This window comes from Pelodiscus sinensis, chromosome 28 (genome assembly GCF_052426305.1).
Source record: "Pelodiscus sinensis isolate ZL-2025 chromosome 28, ASM5242630v1, whole genome shotgun sequence".
Taxonomy (NCBI): Eukaryota; Metazoa; Chordata; order Testudines; family Trionychidae; genus Pelodiscus; species Pelodiscus sinensis.
The window spans coordinates 12,379,897-12,395,656 of record NC_143079.1 but is presented as its reverse complement, the minus strand read 5'-3'; the positions used below and the strand labels follow the sequence as shown (position 1 = coordinate 12,395,656).

The window sequence follows — 15,760 nt, the reverse complement described above, 5'->3', positions numbered from 1 at the left end:
GGTACTGAAGTTAGACTTACCGGTCTGTAATTGCCAGGATCGCCTCTAGAGCCCTTTTTAAATATTGGTGTCACGTTGGCTACCTTCCAGTCATTAGGTACGGAAGCCAATTTAAAGGATAGGTTACAAACCACAGATAATAGCTCAGCAATTTCCCATTTTAGTTCTTTTAGAACCCTTGGATGAATGCCATCCGGTCCGGAGATTTGTTAACATTAAGTTTTTCTATTTGTTCCAAAACCTCCTCTAATGACACTTCAATCCGGGACAGTTCCTCAGATTCATCACCCACAAAGGACGGTGCAGATTCAGGAATCTCCCCAACGTCCTCAGCCGTGAAGACTGAAGCAAAGAAATCATTTAGTTTCTCCGCAATGGCTTTATTGTCCTTGATTGCTCCTTTTATAGCTCGATCATCTAGGGGACCCACAGGTTTTTTAGCAGGCTTCCTGCTTCTAATGTACTTAAAAAATATTTTGTTATTTCTTTTTGAGTTTTTGGCTAGCTGTTCCTCAAAATCTTTTTTTGCTTTTCTTATTACATTTTTACACTTGATTTGACAGTGTTTATGTTCCTTTCTGTGCACTCCTAGACCTACGTGGCCTCAAACAACTTCTGATTCACCCGCTGTAGCTAAAGGCCAGAAATTACTTGGATTAAAACAAAGCAACAGGAAGCCCCAAACTCTCCTTCCTCGCCCAGGAGAGCAGCGGGAGGTCGGGACCAGGGGCAGCGAATTCCAGCGAGACCATACACGCAGAGTCTGCTCAGCTTGTGTCTTCTACAAATTCTCCCATTCCTCCTGTTCTGGACACGCTGCTGAGCGCTGCGAGCCAGCCACCAGCTCCGCCCGGCAGGGCTGGAGGTGAGAAGGGAATCGAAGGGTTTGCAAGAAGCATCTGGGAACCGTGGCAGTCGGAGTAGGGGCGAGTGGAGCCGAGGGTGTGTGGGCGACAGCCGAAGACGGCGCTGGTGGCCTTACAGACGCTCTGCAAAGGGCCGACTGCAAAGCATCTGGAAGTAGCGGGAAGGAGAACAACCTGCGGACAAAATTCCACGCGTCCAGGGTGTGGTCTTGTCGCAGACGCTGCTGCCGATGTGGCAAAGGCGGGACGACGCCTGGATGATCGAAGGGAAAGTGACGCTGGTGCCTTGGGCGCAGAGCTCCGGGGTGCACGCTGGAGCCAAGGATTTAGGTGCAATGCAGAGACCAAGGGCAAGGCTGAAATAGCGAAATGGTTCCAGAGCCGGTTCTGCTGCGGCCGCCCTGACGGGAGCCGGAGGGGCCAAGCGCGTTCCGCCCGCGGGGCAGCGGCTTTCAGCGGCTGATGCTCGTGAGGACTGGCCTGTCCTGATGGCATTTTGCCTAGGAGATCAGGACCCCGTGGACGGCCCCGCCGCCAAAGCAGCCCGCACCAGAGTACAGAGAAACAGAGACGAGACTGGCACCAGCCGGGCTGGGAACATGCCAGGAGTGAGAAGACACTGAAGCAGACCCAGGCACCGCCCAGCCGGCTGGCGGCAGGGAGGACGTGGCTGGAGGAGGCACGTCCTGCCAGCCGTGGCCCAGCCCACGGACCAGGTCGCTGCGTAACTGCAGACGATGCTGCTCCGAAGGGGCACCCGTCAAGCCTGCCGGGCAGGTCCAGCCCCAGGCGGGAGGGGATCCCGGCCGCAGGGCGAACGTCTTGGCTGCCAGCCCCATTGCTCAGCCGTGGGAGTCACTGGAACCCGGCTGCCTCCTTGCCAGAGACGCACGTCCTGGAGTCTCGGCAGCGTCTCTGCCCAGCGTGTCCCCAGTCTCTGGGAGTAGCCCCTCCCCTGAGCCGAGGCCCAAGACTGCACAGCCCTGCCCCTGGGCCTTGGCACCAGCACGCCCGTCTCTCTGCAAGGTGCCCCCGTCTCCCTGCAAGGCTCCCTGCAGCAGATCAGCCACACCGGCGGGCCCCTCCTCTGAGGCCAGGCAGCCTTTTCCAAACCAGGTCACGGCGCCGGAGCCTGGGGCCGGGTTACGCCACAGCGCCCCGGTCACACCTGTGCCACGATGAGCCAGCCCAGCAGTGACGGGCCCCACCTCCGGCTCCCTCTCTTGGCTCCTCCATCCAGGCTCCGAGTCCTTCCAAAAAGCCTCCTTCGTCCAGCTCTCCGGTCCCCTGTTCTCCCAGCTGGCCAGCCCTGGGCCATCTCTCTGTCTTGCTGGGCCTGCTCTTGCTTTGGGTGCGATTGATCCGGCTGACTCACTCACAAGTGGATTGGCCCAGCCAGACACCTCGTCCCAGCCTGGGCAGGGAATAAGGCTCTTCCCGGGGGGGGACAAAGGGAGGGAGGCGCAGACAGACACCGGGCTGGGGGGCAGGGCCTGGGAGCGAGGGAGTTTCTGGCTGGGGAACATGAAGGGAACAGACTAAGCTGAGTGCTGGGGGGCGATGGACCCTCCCCCAAGGTGTCTGAGGCCTCCTGGCCCTGGCTCCTGTAGCCACGTCACGTCTGTGCTGGGCTGTGCCTGGAGGAGCAATAAACGCCCCCCCCCCTTCTACTGGCGGGCGGAGACTCATCTTGCTGCTACGGGGGTGCAGGATCGGGGGGGGGTCCCGATGCACCGTCACAGCTTCTCACTTCCGTGCAGCCCCGGCTGACTTTTCTGTGGGCCAGTGGCCCCGACCCAAACCTCCCCCTCCCCCACCCCGCTCTGACCCACTGTGTCGCTGGACCTGTGAAATTGGGCCTGGCGCACCAAGCTGATGTCGCCCAAACAGCAAAGGTTGTTTGCATTACCAAAAATAACCTGAGCCGCTGGCTGGGTGCTTCATCCAGCCCCCGGGACCGTCCTCACGCCGCTAGACACACCCCACCAGCACAGCGGTGACTAGCAGACAAGCAGAGCCAATGGACCTGGCTCGGGGCTACTGCATGGGAACGCATGGGGCCCGGCCAGGGGCCACGCCCGGTGTCAAGGCTCCGTGCGACTGTCACTCCGCAGGCTCCGTGGTCTCCTCAGCCCCAGCTTCCCCGCCCCACTGCGCTGTCCTGGCCCCTTGCCCAGTGCTCCAGCTCTTCTGTCAGCCCTGCCCCTTGCACTCCGCCCTGCTCGCTAGACCCGCCCAGTCGCGCCTCGAACCGCCCGACCCCTTGGCTCGACAAGAGCCAGTGGCGGGCAGTTCCACCGTCCAACGACACCAGGAGCGGCAGTGGGCGTGGCCAAGTGGAGGGGGCGGGGGATGGGCACCACTAAGCACCCACTGGCCATGTCAGAGCCAGACCCGTCCGATCCCTGCCCCCGTCTCCCCTCGCCTCGGCCAGGGCCCGGCGCTCCGCAGGCTCCCGATGCTGCATTCCGAGCAGGGCCGCTGCCCCGGGTGACAAGCGCCGCGCAGACCCGGCAACGCCTACGCAGCAACCCCGCTCGGCGGGTCTGGGGGCCGTGTCGCTGCTCCCACACAGGCTGGGCCCCGCACTGAGCCTGCCCCTGCCCGGCTCCAGCCCCGGCCCAACGGCCACGCTGCCATCTTTATCCAAGCGCGGCCTGCGCTCCGCAGCTGCCCGGCGCCTCGGTGCGCCCCACAGCGCTACCCGAGCTGGGCCACGGGCCTGCCTGTCCACACGCAGCCTGAGCCCTGGAGCACGGGGGTGCCTTTAGCTCCCCGCCCCCGCCACCCACACTAGCGCTGCAGACGGTGGCTCTGCCACGGGGGTGCAGGGCCTCTCTTTGCTCCAGCACTGGGAGCTGGCCCAGGCGGCGCCCAGCCCACAGGGAAACAGGCGCCCCAGGCCAGGCTGGGCTGCAGCGACGGGGGAGCCAGCGAGGGGGCCTCAGCCGCCGGTGTCCTGCCGAGTACATTACACGCCCGCCAGGAGCCACGAGGAACAGTCCGCAGCCCACACTCCCCGGCACCATGTTCCTGGCACAGCCCGCTCCCCCCGCCCGTTTTACACCCGCAAAGGCCCTGGCCCCCGGGCGCGCAGGAGGCAAGTCAGCCCCACTGCAGGCCCTTAGCTGCAAAGAGCCCGGCGACCTGCCTCGTGCACTGGGGGGCTCATCGGGGGTCTGAGGGCAAGAGAGGAGGCTCGGCAGAGGGTCTGGGGGTACAGCGGGCTGGGCAGAAGGAGGAGCAGATCTCTGTACAGGGATCCCCCTCCCTGAAGCTGAGGCACTGGGGTGCAGGAACTGGGGGGGGGGGTTCCCTACAGCCTGGGGAGAAATCTGGGGGTGGGTCTGACCTTGCCCTGGATGGGGAGGAGAAAGCCCTGCCCCCCTCCCCCTTCCCAGCCAGGACTCACAGCTGGGCCCTGCGCAGGGTAGGAACCACCAGCTGGGTCTTCCCCAGTTCTGCCTCCTGCCCCACAGTGGTTTACCTCTCTGCCCTGGCACCTGGACCTACTGTAGGGGAGGGGGCATGGCCGCTCCTGTGGCTTCCCTTCGCTTCCCCTTCAAAAAGTCATTTTTCCGGGGGAAGCAAAGAAACCTGGGAAGGACATAAATCCTGCGCGTGCGCAGTGCCGCAGAGTTCCCCAAAGAGGGCAGGGTGGCACCGTACACGCACTGTACATGCATCGTACAAGCACTGTACACACAACGTACACGCACTGTACATGCACTGTACACACAACGTACACGCACTGTACACACAACGTACACGCACTGTACACGCACTGTACACACACTGTACATGCACTGTACATGCACCGTACACGCACTGTACACACAATGTACACGCACTGTACACGCACCGTACACGCACTGTACACACACCATACATGCACCATACATGTGCCCGTAAGGGCCTCAACGTATGCACACAGACCTGCACAGAGCTACAAGCATGCTCTGACTAACATGCATACTCACAGCTCTACACGCATGCACAGACCTACATGCACACGGATCCCTGGGCAGGACGCAGATCTGCAGCCGTGCACCCAGAGCCCACAGGAGCATATCGGAGCATGAAGTGCGATGGGGGGTACTGGGATGTGCAGGACTCTGCCTGTGTAGAGCCCTGTTATGCACGCAGGGGTGGACATGCATCCCGCCCAGGGTCGTGGCTCCAGACAGAGGCCAATGCCGGGCACCTCAGAGGGAGGGAACAGAACCGGGACCATCCCATGATCCCGCCCGTCGCCCATTCCCAGCCCCTGACAGACAGAGGCTACAGGCTCCCTCCCCGCCCAGCCTGGCTAACGGCCTCGATGGCCCTGCCCTCCATGAATGTATCCAGCCTCTTTGGGAACCCCCGTTCATTCAGCAGACCCCAAAGGTCAACCACAGGCCAGTGCTGGCCGGGCTTGCAGGGCACGGCTCCCACACGGTTTGGTGAAAACATCAACAAAGGGGGGTTCAAAAATCAAATCACCCCCCCAAAAATCCAGGAAGACTTCAGAGAAAACACCCCCTTGCACTGCAGCATCCCAGCGGGCGGGGGGGGGGCCAAGCGGCAGGGAAACTGCCTCCCGGAAAGCCAGCCCCCCTAGCAGAGCCATGCCGAGGGGGGGGGGGCTGAGACGGGCTCTCAACAGAGAGCCCCTCCCGCCGCATTTCACGCCCTTCCCTGAGCCCCGCCCCCCTTGCGCCAGGCGGGTCCTGACCCTGGCACTGGAGAGGCCCCAGGAACTCCGCCAGAGGATTCTCTTTTGATCTGATGAGGGAGCTGCCCTGATACCACGGTGATGGGCAACAGGGTAAAAACCCTGCAACTAGATTAGAGAGACAGAGGGGTGCGTCTGGGGGAGGATGGCTACACAGGGGGTTGCAGTGGGGATGGGCGGATGGATGGACAGACAAAGGGACATACCTGGGCATGGTGGGACAGATGGGCAGGTAGCACTGGTGGGCTGGTGCTGGTGCCCACCCTAGGAGTGCAGCCCCCCGCCCGTGAGTCTGGGGAGCTGGCACCTCGCTGGATCAGGCCCCAGGCAGCCCCCTTTGGGGACAGATTCTGACAGGCCTTGTTTCCTTACGCCTGTGAACAGCCCCCTGCTCGGACCCCCAGGGCTGCCCCATATGGCCCACGGCAGGACTGGGGTTGGATAGCAGAGGTGCCAGCAGCATAAGTGTGCTGTGCCCCACACAGAGCCCCCCAGCCCTGCACCCCACACAGAGCCCCCCAGCCCTGCACCCCACACAGAGCCTCCCAGCCCTGTGCCCCACACAGAGCCACCAGGCAGGCAGAGCTCCCAACCCCACCCCTCACACAGAAGCCCCCCAGCCCTGTGCCCCACACAGAGCCATCAGGCAGGCAGAGCCCCCCCAACCCCACCCCTCACACAGAAGCCCCCCAGCCCTGCGCCCCACACAGAGCCCCCCAGCCCTGCACCCCACACAGAGCCCCCCAGCCCTGTACCCCACACAGAGCCCCCCAGCCCTGCGCCCCACACAGAGCCACCAGGCAGGCAGAGCCCCCCAACCCAACCCCTCACACAGAAGCCCCCCAGCCCTGCACCCCACACAGAGCCCCTTCAGCCCTGCGCCCTACACAGAGCCACCAGGCAGGCAGAGCCCCCCAACACCACCCCTCACACAGAAGCCCCCCAGCCCTGCACCCCACACAGAAGCCCCCAAGCCTTGCGCCCCACACAGAGCCCCCCAGCCCTGCGCCATTTCACGGTGCCGCCTCTCCACGCTCCCCCACTGCCTGGCCACCAGCTGTCCCCCTTTCTGTCCCATCCCCCCTCACTCCCATCCTGCCTCCCCGGCATAATGGCTCTTGCCCTCATGAGCGCTCCGTCGCCGCGGCCTGCGCCCCTCGCAGGCATTCTCCCCTCGCCTGTTATTCTTGTATTAGCACCGAGCCCATTACAGCTAATTTGCTCGCCCTAATCTCCATTTATTTCTCCCTTGTTGATATTAGATTTTGCTTTTCTATTGCCCGGCCTGATTTCCTTCCTGCCTCTCTAATGGGCCCCCCTTCTCTTTTAATCTGCTTTCCCCTCCCCCACGCCCCCCATCGCCCATCCCAAGTGCGGCCCTTGAAATTAAGCCCTGGCTGCCGTGGGGCTGGTGGGGAGCCCACTGCAGAAAATTTGCAGGAACAAGCCCCCGCACAGAGCACCCTGTGGGTCGGCTCTCCCCCTACAGCACCCCAGAAACAGGCCACAGCCTCACAGTGCTGGGCCTGCCCCATAGCCTGTCCCAGCCCTGGGGAGCCCTCTCTGAACCAGCAGCCTCTGGGGGGCTGACCCCAATCTCACTGGTTGGGGTGTTTTTTAAAGCCCCAGATCCCCGAGCCAACGGCTGTGGAGGGGCTAAGCTCTAGCCCTCCTGTTTGCAAAGGGAAGCCAGGCATGTGGCTCCAGGGCCCCCAAAGCATAGACAAAAGGCCCCCGCCTTTGGCACTGTGGTTTTCACCCACCTCATCAGTCGAGGGCCGGGTTCATGGGACAGGCGGGTAAAACTCTGCTCATGGAGTTGACGGCACTTCTCTGTACCCCACGTCCTATGCCGCACCCCTGCATCCCTGGGACTCCAGCTCCCCCCCTCCTCTGTGCCTGGTCCCCTACCGCCCCCTGCTGCCCAGCCCTCTACAGCACCTGCCCGCTGTAGTGTTCACTTGTGCCCTGCTCGCTCTGCGTGACCTGCCCCTGTCCCTCCCCCGGCTTTGTGCCACCTGCAGACGTTGGAGGGAGGGTTTGTTTGGCAAAGACGAACATGGCATGAAGAGCCCCAGCCTACCCCATGGGACCCCAAAACCCCCTGCTCATGGGGGCCCCTTGGCAGTTTTCCCTGGAAATGGATCAGGCAGCCAGCAGCTGAGCAGGTCGTTTAATATGGGCCCCTTCACTTTCTTATCCACCTAGACTCTCAACGTCAGGATGAGGCCACGTTCCTTGGAGCCGCCTGAGAGCATCGCCCCCCTGTGAGCTTGACCCACCAGCCTCGTAGTCCCATTAAAATGGAAAGAAAGTGTCAGGGTCTGTTAATGTCCCTTCTGTCGTTACTGCAGGGGTGCCAGACTGGCCACTACACCCCCCCCCCCAGCCAAGGTCAGGCTGGCAGGCCTATGGCTCCCCAAGCTGTCCCCTCTAAATACGGACATGCTGGCTTTCCCCTGTGCTCCAGCACAAAAAGGAATGGGGCAGGAAACAGCTTGGCCAGCTCTTTTGAAACTCTTGGGTACAAGTTCTCGCACCTGCTGATTTAAAGCCCTCTGACTTCCTAAGGAAATCATCTGCAAACACTTGGAAGGTAGTAAGGTGATAGGGAACAGCCAGCATGGATTTGTACAGAACAAATCATGTCAAACCAATCTGATAGCTTTCATTGATAGGATAAGGAGTCTTGTGGATAAGGGAGAAGCGGTGGATGTGGTATACATAGACTTTAGTAAGGCATTTGGTATTGTCTCGCATGATATTCTTATCAATAAACTAGGCAAATACAACTTAGATGGGGCTACTATAAGGTGGGTGCATAACTGGCTGGATAACTGTACTCAGAGTAGTTATTAATGGTTCTCAATCCTGCTGGAAAGGCATAACAAGTGGGGTTCCACAGGGGTCTGTTTTGGGACTGGCTCTGTTCAATATCTTCATCAACGATTTAGATATTGTCATAGAAAGTACCCTTAGTAAGTTTGCAGATGATACCAAGCTGGGAGGGGTTGTGACTGCTCTGGAGGACAGGGTCAGAATTCAAAATGACCTGGACAAATTGGAGAAATGGTCTGAGGTAAATGGGATGAAGTTTAATAAAGACAAATGCAAAGTGCTCCACTTAGGAAGGAACAATCAGTCTCACACACACAGAATGGGAAGCGACTGTCTAGGAAGGAGTACGGCAGAAAGGGATCTAGGGGTTATAGTGGACCACAAGCTAAATAGGAATCAACAGTGTGATGCTGTTGCAAAGAAAGCAAATATGATTCTGGGCTGCATTAACAGGTGTGTTGTGAGCAAGACAGGAGAAGTCATTCTTCCGCTCTACTCTGCGCTGGTTAGGCCTCAGTTGGAGTATTGTGTTGAGTTCTGGGCACCGCATTTCAAGAAAGATGTGGAGAAATAGGAGAGGGTCCAGAGAAGAGCAACAAGAATGATGAAAGGTCTAGAGAACATGAGCTATGAGGGAAGGCTGAAGGAATTGGGTTTGTTTAGTTTAAAAAAGGGAAGATTGAGGAGAAGATGGGAGCCGTTTTCAGGTATCTAAAAGGGTGTCATAAGGAGGAGGGAGAAATCTTGTTGATCTTGGCCTCTGAGGATAGAACAAGCAGCAATGGGCTTAAACTGCAGCAAGGGAGGTTTAGGTTGGACATTAGGGAAAAGTTCCTGCCTGTCAGGGTGGTCAGACACTGGAATAAATTGCCCAGGGGGTTGTGGAATCCCCATCTCTGGAGATATTTAAGAGCAGGTTAGATAAATGTCTATCAGGGATGGTCTGGACAGTATTTGGTCCTGCCATGAGGGCAGGGGACTGGACTCGGTGACTCTCCAGGTCCCTTCCAGTCCTAGTATTCTCTGACTCCTCCAGAGCCGTTGTATTTCACCAGCTTAGGACAGGAAAACCTCTTCCCGCTGTTTCCCAAATAGGGATCAAAAATGTTTCTGGAGCAGAGTTGCAGGGGCAGCGAGAGAGAGAACTCCCGGGTCCCAGACAGCCCCTCTCTCACAGGACAGACGCTGCAAAAACTCAGGGTGGGGGGAAAAGGCCAAGTGGGGACACGTCATGGAAGCCCCCCGTGCCCCGGGCCTGGCTGCAGCTGAAACCTGCTGGGGGTCCCAGCCCCATGGCAGAGCTGGTCCAGACCCCTCTGACGCTTGACTACACTTGACCACAGCCAGACCCCCCTTTCCCCACCCCACATCCGCACCCCCCCACACACACACTGACCCCGCCCCTGGCTCCGCCCCACGCGTTCTGACCTGAGCGTGCCCCTTCCCTCTGGGAATCTGAGCCTCCCCATTGTACGGGGGAAACTGAGGCACGGGGCGGCGCCTGACTCAGGGGCAGAGCTGGGAATGGGACGCAGGTTTTGGCCTTGCTCCTGCCGCCCTCATCGGCCGGGTCCCGCTGGAGTTAACGGGGCCAGCTGCAGCCCTCTGGGGCTGGCGGGACTCCGCGGTCGCAGGCCCCGCAGGGCGCGCCGGGGCCTTCCCCAGTCGGGAAGCTGGGAGCCTCGCCCCACGAACTCGGTTCAGAAGCTCCGGGCTCTTCGGGAAAAAGCCGCCCCCGGCAGCAGCTGCCCCCTGCCCTGGCGCCCATCAGGCGAAGCCCCCGAGAATCGGAGCCGCTCCCGGTGTAACCAGCGGCGGAGCCGGCCCGGAGCGCAGGTTGCTGCCCGGCGGCGCTTCGGGGCGGTTCGCTTGAGGAGCTCGGCTCCCGGGCGCAGCCGGGGGCGCGGGGAGTCCCTGCCAAGGACGCGCCGGACAAACGCGACGGGACCCGGCTCCCCGAAACCCGACACGCCGGCCTGCGCCTGGCCGGGGCTCGCAGCATCCCCGCGCGTCCCGCTGAGTCTTCCCTGGTCCCCAGGGGAGCGCGCAGCCCCCTGCCCTCCGCACCCAGCCGCTGGCTGGGCCAGTCTCCCTGCGCCGCCGGCCTGGCGCGGGCCTCGACGTGCGCTCAGGGCCTGGGGGGTTCGTGCCCCGCCCCCCGGCACAGGCCGGATCAGTCGCGGAGGGGTCGGGCCCTCGCGGCTGTCAGTGGCGGCTGCGACTTTACCCAGGCTCTGAGCCCGGCCGGCGGCGCAGGAGTCGGACTGACCGCGAGCCCCGGGTGCGCAGAGCGGCCCCCCAGATGCCACGTGCCTCTGCTCTGGGGGGAGGCCGCCCCCAGCCTGGCTCCGGAGCCGCCGGTCACCCAGGGGGCGGCACCTCCGTTTGCACGCGGAGGGGGGGGGCAGGCCGGGTCCTCACTCGGTGGGAAGCGGCAGCCCCCCCCCAGCGGGGGGGGGAGCGGCTTGGCCCCCGCAGGTTACGCTCCTGCCTGGAACCTGCCCCACATCAGGCACCGTCGCTCCAGCGCGATTCTCGGTGCTCCCTGGGCTGGGCCGCCAGCGCCCGAGCTCCGGCCCCTTCGGAGCCGCGGGGGGTGCGCGGCCGCCTTGACACTCGCTCCGATTCCTGCCTCGCCCAGGGCCCGAGTCCCGGCGGGCCCGTCACTGGCCGCCCAGGCAGCCGGGAGCGCGCCTGTGTCTGTTTTAACAGGCTTCCCAAACCAGCTACACCCATCGACGGCAGGCTGGGCAGGGAGGGCGCCCCGGCTCCGTGTGTCGGGGCTGGGACTGAGCGAGAGGGGAGGGACCCCTTGGGATCCCTGCTCTGTTCCCTCCCCCTGGGGCGCCCGCCTTGGCCACTGTCAGAGACAGGACACTGCGCTGGACGCGCCTTCGGGCTGCGTGTGCTGGGCCCGCCAGGCGCACGCACAGAACTGGGGCTCTCTGGGGGGGCCGGGGGCCCCTCTCCCTTCCCGTGTTGTGTGTACGGAGGGTGCGGGGGGAGGGTCCCAATCCGCTTGTCCGCACCATTGCGGGTCCCGCCGCGGGGCCGTGTTGGCAAGTGCATCCTGTGCGGTGCTGTGATCGGGGGCTGGGAGAGGGGGCGCCTGGGGGGTGCAGCGCTGGCTCATGAGGGCGGGAGGCTGGGCGGGGGAGCGAGGGGGCGGCTGGGGGGTGGCTCATGGGGAGGCTGGGCGGGGGGGCCTCTTGTAAAGCTTTTACCTCCCCAGCCGGGCTCAGACCGGGATTTTTAGGCGTTTTGCGCCTTAAGGAAACAGCCCACCCCCCGCCCCCCCCCCCCCCGCTCCCTCCCGGCCGAGAATGATTAAACCCTGAGCCTGCCCAGGCAGAGTCCAGCCGGGGGGCGGGGGCCGCCCGCTCTTGCGCCCCTGGCACCAGGACAAACCTAGCTCCCCGCAGGCCACGGAGCCGCTGGCAGCGGGGTGACCGGAGCGAGCGGGTGCCAGAGCGCACGGGCGAACACGGGGACACTTTCGGGGGGAGGAGAAGAAATCCCCTCGTGTCTCGCGGCTGTTCCCCCCACCCCAGGGTGCTGAGCGGAGCCAGGTCCCGCTGCTCTGGCCTAGAACCTACTAGAAACCCCCCAGCTCCGCCAGATCGGGTCAGGGGGGGAGCTCAGGGCAGTGATGCTGGGACAGCGTGCGGGGGGGGGGGGTGGCACGGAGCCAAGCCAGTCCCTGACTCCTTTCCAGCCCCCCCGCATCGCGCCCCCCCCCCCAACAAATCACAGAAAATCGCTTTAAAAAGAATCAACCCCCCTCGGATTCGGGGCGGGATATGAACCCGCCCCCGGAACAGTCCGGCCCCCGCCGAGCCGCTCGCCACTTGCCCCGGGACTTTCTCGTGGGCGATGAGCCGCCTAGAACCGCAGCGGCAGCCCGCAAAGCCGCCTGTCCGCCTAGCGCCACAGGGCGCCGGGGTCCGGTTCTCCCGCCGCACAAGCCGGGCAGGGCCCGCGGGGTTTCCTGCCGCCAGTTCTTGGGGCGCAGGCGACACCGGCCCCCCGGGACGCCCCGACGGTACCTCGGGGACAGTGCCCCTGAGCGGGGGCTGCGAGCGTTGGAGCCGCCGCGTCGGCGGAAAATCCAGCCCCGCTCCAGACGCCGGGCGCCCGCCGCAGCCCAGTCCCCCCCAAAGCCAGCGGCGGACCCAGCGCGGCAGGGCCCCGCGGGCGGCAGAGAACACGCGAGGCCGGCAGCCCCGCTCCAGGGTTCACACGGCGCCGGGCCGCCGAGTGACCCCAGTAAGACACTCACGGAATAAGCCCGCGCGCAGTACGGGGGGGGGGGGGTCGGACACAGCCGCGCGTGGGGAGAACCAGCCCGAGCCCGGGCATTACACGGTGCGGCCCAGGCGGCGTTTGAAAGGGAGGCCGGGCCAGAACCGGGGGCCGTGGCTCTCTGCTGACCCCTTCGCCCGCCCTGCCCGGGGCTGCGCGAGCCGGGAGAACTGGGGCTCGCCTCCCGGTTCCTTTGTTACAAACTCGGTTCCCAGCCGGGCGCGGGGCGAAGGGGAAGCGAAGCGACGCCGGATTCCCCGCTCCAGGCCCCGCCGGCTCGGGCCGCTAGGTTGTGAAGAAAAGACCCTCAAGGACCTGGCTGAGGGCGGACAAAGCGGGGCCCGAGCGGACCGGGGGCGGCTACCGCGGCCCCCCAGCCCCGCGCCGTGATATTAACCAGCTCCGCCCGCCCGGGACCCGAGCCCCCGCGTATCCCCAGAGAGTGGGGGGGGGGCAGGTACAAAGCCGGGCTAAGGGGCCGCTGCCCAAAGCGCCCAGCTAAGGCAGCCGGGGCGGGATCCGAGGCCAGGAGCAGGGGACGCGCCCGCAGCCCGGCTGGGTGGCTAGAGAGAGGCCCCCGCCGGCTCTGACCTCCCCCCCCCCCCCCCCCGCGCCCCGCGCAGGGCCCGGCGCCCGGAACCGATCCCAAGCCCGGATCGGGTCCGCCCCCGCCCCGCCCCCGCCTGGTAGCTCCGGCCAGACACAGGATCTGCCTCCCCAGCCGCGAGCTCCGGGCCGGGGCAGCCCGTGTCGGGGGAGGTGTCAAGTGAAGCCCCGGCCCGGCCCCCAGCATCGAGAATGCGGCTCCAGCCCGTCCCCACGGGGCAAGCCGGGACCCGCCGGAGCGGGGCCAAAGTTCCGCGAACTGCCCCAGCTCGGGCCCCCCGCCCCTGCCCAGCCCACGGCCCGGCTCCGGGCGCTCATCCAGCCCCGTCGGCAGGTGCACGCCGGGGCCAGGCCGCAGGCTGAGCGGGGCTGACACCCCCGGGATAGGCGGCTCGGGGAGCGCGTCCGCCCCGTGGGAAGGAATCCGGAGCCGAAGGGAAGCGGGTCGGACCCCGCCGGCTCCCGCTCCGCGCTGGTTCGGGCGGAGTCCCACGCGGGGCAGGACTGGAGGGGGGGGGGGCAGCTGGGCCGTGAACTTCCCCGGCCCGGCCCGGGAGACCGAAAGGCCCCGGCTCAATGCGGCCCGATGGGGCGATGCCCCCCCGGCCCGATTCCCGCACCCGGTGCCCGCAGCCCGAGCAGGGTCACCTCCCCCCTATGGGGCTGGCCCGGGCCGGGCGGGGGTCGCGAGGGCCGAGCCGGGCCTCAGCCTGGCAGCGGTTTGAGCCTGGGGGGGGGCATGTGACGGCCCCTCTGCACGTGACTGGAGCATCCCCCCCCCCCGCACCGCCGCAGCCCCGCGGGGCCCTTACCTGAGCGGATGGAGCTGTGGGGCATGGCTGGGGCGGGGCCGCCCCTCCGGGGAAGGCTGCAGCGGAGCCGGGGCCACTCTGGGTCTCGCGGGCCTGGAGGGGAAGCAGGGAAATGGGAGGCTGCAAACGGACCGGCCCCGGCAGCCCGGAGGGACCCTGGAGTCTGAGGCGGCCTCCGCCGGGGGATGCAGCGGGCTCGGGGCGACGCCCTCCCGCTAGGGTCGCCCCCCATTGGGACCGAGCGGAGCAGCCATGGGGGGGCCTTGCTCTCACCTGTTCGGCTGCAGCCCCCGCCCTGCCCGCCGCTCTCCAGCCCCGCTGCGGGGGAAGCGCCCCCGAAATCTCCCGTTGACTTGGGGTTGCTCGGGAAGTTGTTTCCAGCCCGAGTCACTTCCAGCCGGTTTTATCCCCCGGGGTCCCCCCGAGCGCCCGGCGGAGCGGAGCGGCGCGGGATTGGCTGGCCGGGCTTTTGGCGGGGGCGGGGGGTCATGGCTGAGCGGCTGGAAGAGTTAACAAGAAAGATGCAGGAGCCGGGGCTGGAAAGTAGGGAGGGGGGAGCCCCCCCAGCCCGCACGGCGCCCCCCGGCCAGGGCTGCCCCGGCTGAGCCGGTCCGGGCAGATCCCTGTTGTCAGGGGCAAGCACCCGCCGCCGAGCCCCAAGCCTGGTCCCCTCCCAGCCTCCTTCCGAGGGCCCATAGAGCCCATGGCAGCGTCCAACCGGCAGGCCCGGCCCGAGGGAGCGGAGGCCCAGACCCTGGTGAGCAGGTGTGTGCAAGGCCCGGCAGGCCGGCAGGGAAGCCAGAGCCCCTGGGCGCTGGGGAACACAGGCCGCGTCCCGAGAGCACCGCTGGGGTCAGGAATTGGGTCCCGGCCTCAACCCGGCCTCCAAAATCACTTGCCCAGAGTCATTTGTGAGTGTGTGCGCACGTGGATGCGTGTGTGTGCCTGTCGGTGCGCACGTGTGTAATGGGTGTGTGTGCGCACACATGTGTAGTGATTGTGTGTGCACGTGTGTGCACGTGGGATGAGTGTGTGTGCGTGTGTTCTGTGATGAGTGTGTCGGTTTGCACGTGTGGTGTGTGGGGGTGCGCACGTGTGTAATGGGTGTGTGTGTGCACACATGTGTAGTGAATGTGTGTGCACGTGTGTGCACGTGGGATTAGTGTGTGTGCGTGTGTTCTGTGATGAGTGTGTCGGTTTGCACGTGTGATGTGTGGGGTGTGCCCGTGTGTAATGAGTGTGTGCGCGCGCATGTGTAGTGAATGTGTGTGCACGTGTGATGAGTGTGCGGGTGTGCACGTGTGTAATGAGTGTGCATATGCACACGTGTAGTGAGTGTGTGCACGCGTGAGGGGCGCACACCTGCATGGGGAGGGTGAGGTGGCCATGGGGATGGTCTAAGGGCCAGTGTCATTGTCGATGACGTCACCTCCCTTTTCTCGGGCTCCTTGCCGGCCCCTGCGAGCGCCTGGGCCTCGAGCGCCTGCAGGAACCGAACCCCGGGGGACAAACCAGGCTGCTCCCAGGGGCGAGCACTGAGCGCACCGCGCCCTGCAGCGCCCCCTGCCGGCAAGGCGGACCAGGGACACACCCGCGCGTGCCGGGCGGCCTCACAACCT

At 64.6% G+C, this 15,760-nt stretch overlaps 1 protein-coding gene across 4 annotated transcripts in view; it reads right to left on the bottom strand.

The window, feature by feature from the left end:
- Positions 1-14,566, bottom strand: part of PAX8 (paired box 8) — a 29,464-nt gene extending 14,898 nt beyond the window's left edge. For all 4 annotated transcript variants that reach the window (XM_075911020.2, XM_075911021.2, XM_075911022.2 and 1 more), the window contains exons 1-2: positions 14,415-14,566; positions 14,142-14,234 (exon numbers count right to left, since the gene is read on the bottom strand). In XM_075911020.2, coding sequence (XP_075767135.2) covers positions 14,142-14,166 — 25 coding nt within the window. In that variant the 5' untranslated portion in view covers positions 14,167-14,234; positions 14,415-14,566. The remainder of the gene's footprint in view (positions 1-14,141; positions 14,235-14,414) is intronic.
- Positions 14,567-15,760: the final 1,194 nt, after the last annotated feature.